General features: G+C 36.5%; 1 protein-coding gene across 1 annotated transcript in view; it reads left to right on the plus strand.

The window, feature by feature from the left end:
• LOC107662963 (elongation of very long chain fatty acids protein 6-like) overlaps positions 1-3924 on the plus strand; it is a 17043-nt gene extending 13119 nt beyond the window's left edge. Inside the window, exon 4 of the mRNA XM_016453100.1 lies at positions 2334-3924. Coding sequence (XP_016308586.1) covers positions 2334-2767 — 434 coding nt within the window. The 3' untranslated portion in view covers positions 2768-3924. The remainder of the gene's footprint in view (positions 1-2333) is intronic.
• The last annotated feature ends 969 nt before the right edge of the window (positions 3925-4893 follow it).

Genomic DNA, 4893 nt, shown 5'->3' on the forward strand with positions numbered 1-4893 from the left:
ATTGGTATTTCATTAAAAAGAAGACCATGTTCTTGTTCTTTATGAGAAGTGGTTTTATTTAATTTTAACATAAAGGCATGTTGTGTGTCACCGCAGATAAATCGGTGTCCATCAGGATAAAACCATAATATCAAACCTATATGAGTTTGGAAATTTTAGAGAAATGCTTAATAAATGCACTGTAACTAAACCCATTAGATTTTAGCTGACTAAATTTACTGTAGATTTAGTTGACTAAAATCTTATGATATTTAGTCGACTAAAACTAAAAACAATTCAGATGACTAAAATATGACTAAAACTAAATGGCATTTTAGTCAAAAGACTATGACTAAAACTAAATCAAAATTTGCTGTCAAAATTAACACTGATGCCTAATATCAGTACATGCTTTTTAAAAAGCTACCATAAACTGAGTATCATCAATCTCAAAACATGAAACTGCTATCATGGTACAGGCACAGTGTTATATAAATAAAATATAGAATTTTCATTCATTTCTTTACTCCTATCAAGCATACTTAAAGTTGAGCACTCCTAATCATACACTCATAATATACATAGATACAAATTCACACCTAGTACTTGTATAAAAGAGTGGGATCTCTTTAAATGAATATTTAGACAATTTTTCAGGAATGCTTCATCTATATAAAGCAAAACTGGACTAAAAATAGTTAAACTATAATCATGCAACTTTTTTCAGTTGTAATTCTCTATACTCACACTGTGGAACCGAAAACATCAGTTTATGTAAATATATGACAGCCACAAAGTATAAACAGTTGTAACCACATTACCAGAGGTCCCAAACCCTCAATTCTATTTAAAACAACTTTCAGTTAAATACGTTCTGCCTCTTCTGTGTAGCTTGCTCCAGTGACAAAGCACTACTGAGGGGCCTAGTATTCATCTACATGAATATAATTGGTTGTGAAAGCGTAACAGAATTTGTTAGCGTGAACCTTGCAGCATAACCCCAAGTCTAGAAATCTAGGATAGTGGTTATATTTTCCTCCTGCATGGGCCTATTGTGTTTGCATGTCCTGGTGGGTAGTGGGCTACCAGGCCCATTGTAGAAACAAAAAGACAGCACTGAGACAACGTGAGGACCATTAACATCCCTCCTAGGGACAGTCCAAGCACAATGAGTCATGATGGCCTGTCACTGATGTACAGCAGGAGACATAGCAACATATATAGACTTTTGACCAGCTGCACTAATGCACTTGCCCTATGATATTAATTTATGGAAAATTTAAAGTGAACAATTTAACAACAACAAACTCCCCTGAATTTTAAATTATATTTTGAAAATAAATTAATTAATGCAAGAATGCATTAAAATCCATCAAAAGTCACAGTAAAAACTTTTATAATGCAACAAAAGATTTCTCTTCCAAATAAACGCTGTTTACAGATGGTTTTGAACTTTCTATTCAAAGAAGAAATGTAGCCGTGCCAATATTTAGTGGCACAGCCAGGGTTTTAATTTTCCAATGTAATAAATTACTTGTGCTTCATAGTGTGCAGATGAAACGCTGATGAAATAACAAACGCTGTCATTTTATCTTGCGTTCTGAGGCGGATCCCTGATGTTTGGGAACACAATCATCTGAGAAAGTTCTGGAACTGCGACTCCAAAGTTATCCAATCGCATGACCTGTTGCACAAAGTCACACGAGTTGTTTTGTTGCACATCCACGACTTTATTCAGTAATTGTGTTTCCATCATAGTTTATGCACATTTTCTCTCTTTACAAAAAAATTAATAAATAAAAATAAAATATCTGCCTCAATAGAGTGCGTTCATGTTTTATGCGCATTATAAGATTTGATGCTCGTCTTGATATTTCCATCCAGCATTTTTTTTTATGCCATAACATATGCAACATCATTAGTTGGGCTAGTGGGGCTTTACTTACAGTTGTTTACTTACAACTTTAATGACTTAATTTGTAGCTTAAAAGCTTTGAATGTCTACACTGTCTGACCTTGTTACATTTAGCCAAATAAAACTTGTTTTGTCTGCTGAATGCACTGGTAAACCTTGCCCTGATTAGATATTCAAATATTCAAGGTCTAGAACATTCACGTTTAACTTCAAACCTTAACCTTTACTCACTGTATCAATAACACAATACTATCACCATTTTTCAAAACCCAAAGAAAAAAAAGATAGCATATCTGAGACAGCCACTAGTTGCACAGAGACCCAGTAGCCATCTCCAGAGACCAGCGTTTTTCACCAAACAATTGTAAAATATTTTACTCTTTCCATTCTCTATTTCTGTATCGCTCTCATAATCAGACTCTTACTCTTATACTTTCAGGAGACACACTATTCATCGTGTTACGCAAGCAAAAGCTGATTTTCTTGCACTGGTATCATCACATCACAGTTTTGCTCTATTCCTGGTACTCCTACAAGGACATGGTGGCTGGCGGGGGCTGGTTCATGACCATGAACTATCTGGTGCACGCCGTCATGTATTCTTACTACGCTCTTCGGGCCACCGGCTTCAAAATCTCTCGCAAGTTCGCCATGTTCATCACCTTGACGCAGATCACGCAGATGGTGATGGGCTGCGTGGTCAACTACCTGGTGTACTCGTGGATGCAGCAAGGCCAAGAGTGCCCGTCCCACATGCAGAACATTGTGTGGTCTTCCCTCATGTACCTCAGCTACTTTGTGCTCTTCTGCCAGTTCTTCTTCGAAGCCTACATCACCAAGACCAAATCCAACGCAGCCAAGAAAAGCCAATAAGACAAGAAAAGTATTTTTAAAAATCAAATAAGGAGGGGTGGGAAAAAAAATAAATGGACCAATGATTGGTAGTTGATGGATGAGTCTTTACAGTTACAGCTTATGAACTTGCAGAAGAAAGAAGCAAAGACCATGAGGGGCTACTATCAAAGCTTGTGCATACTGTACTATTAACGTATAGAGATAAACCTCCCCACCACTAGGGAAGCTCTTTTGAGCTGAACTGAGAAATCATTATGATTATATCAGTTGAACAAAAAAAAAAAGTGTCTTTATGTAATGTTTATGTGCCCAATACAATTCTCTGTATTTAAAAGAAAAAAAAATGTATAGATTAAAAAAGGGATGCAAAATAAATTAAAACAGAATTAAGGAGAAGTCGAAATGGACTGGGACATTTTGGGGAAAAAAAGGAAATTATATGGATAGAATTAATATTTGTGTGGTTATGTCTAAACATTAAATGTTACCGTTGCATTTTTATTTTTATTGATTAGATAGCTTGTGTACGGCAGTTTTGTACGAAAGCCATGTTAATGGAAGACTGGTAAATGTTGAGCTAAAAATGCCACAGTGTGTTCTGTGTTCTGTGTCGCAGCACCAAAATTCTCTCAGGTCTTAAGAGTTTTCCATTAGATGTTCATATCATTTTAGAAAAAAAAAAGAAAACAAAACAAAAAGGGAAAAATTGTCAAGGTAGTCAAATAGGCCTAAAATGTTAATGCCATTGGATTACTCATACAAAAGCAACCACACAAGTATATATACATATATATATATATATATACAATGAACGGGGAAGGGGAAAAAAGACCAGTGAAGGCCATTTGTGAGGACAATGGGGCCAAATGATCATCAGAACACCTGAGGCCCTTGTGGAGTATGAATCATCGGACCTCTCTGAATCTGCGTTTACTCTGACCCCTGAGAGGCCTGGTCTTCTTCTCATGGCTTAAGGTCATCATTATCACCATCTAGTCCACAGGCAGATGGCATAGAGAGTCTAGCCAAACTAGCCTGTCTAAAGGACCATGAAGTCAAGCATACTTAAACAAAATGTCTATATCACTGTAACAAATCTGAATAATCTCTGTCACTGAATGGTGTCCATTGTGTTCTTGTGCATTTGCACTGTATACATGTAAAGAATTTATAGACGATTTTAACAAAGAGCCAAGAGTGCTGAAATAATCATGTGTCTGCGTTTTTTCATTCGATTTCTCCTTGTTTACCCTGATAGGACTGTGTGAGAGATTCTTTCTGGTACATATTTTGCTCTCAACTCTGCAGGAGGGACATCTGAACTGTTAATCTTGCTGTGAACAGGCTCAGTAACATGCCTGATGGGAGCACTACTGCCTCAGCGACAATGACATAAGACATAAGTTCAGACTGCCCTGGATTCTAAAGCCATACCCTAAGCAGCATGTTATGCGTGTCTACTGGGGTGGGGGGCGGTTAATGTGCGCGAAAGAGTGACAGAAATTATGCCAACAGGCATTTTAAACCTTATGGCAACAGACAGTCTGTTAAAAGCACTATGAAATTGCACTGATCAGAGGTCACTGGCCAGTTGAAATTTGGCACATAGATACGTCACATAATGCCATATTTGACTGGAAATCTTTAGACAACGTAACTTCAGGAGATAAAGTGCAATGAAATACTGCCTGTTATCACTGGATAATATGGATCAAAGTTTGTAGGCATTAGATCTGAAGTCAGTTTGCTGTGTTTTTCACTACTTAAGCTCTAAAAGCTTGTAATTCCAAACAGACCACAAAACCTCATTAGCATTACATTATGCACAGCTATTATACCGAGATGTTCTTTCACTGTTATGCATAACTCCAGATGTCCATGAAATCCCTACCAGCAGGGCAGGGGTAACAGTTCTAATGACTCCACAACAGAAATTTATGGGAGCACTTTTTAGACACACTAACACAATATACATTGGATAAAAGTATATGTTAATACCTTTATTATTTTCTTTGATATAATTGCTTTATGGCATTATAACTCTATTGCATCATTCTTAGAAATGGGTTGGCACACTTACAGGAAGGCTCCAATAAGTCTTAAAATTATAAAATGCTTTAAAAAAAATAACATTAAACATAATG

This window comes from Sinocyclocheilus anshuiensis, unplaced genomic scaffold, assembly GCF_001515605.1.
Source record: "Sinocyclocheilus anshuiensis isolate Anshui unplaced genomic scaffold, SAMN03320099.WGS_v1.1 scaffold1783, whole genome shotgun sequence".
Lineage (NCBI taxonomy): Eukaryota > Metazoa > Chordata > Actinopteri > Cypriniformes > Cyprinidae > Sinocyclocheilus > Sinocyclocheilus anshuiensis.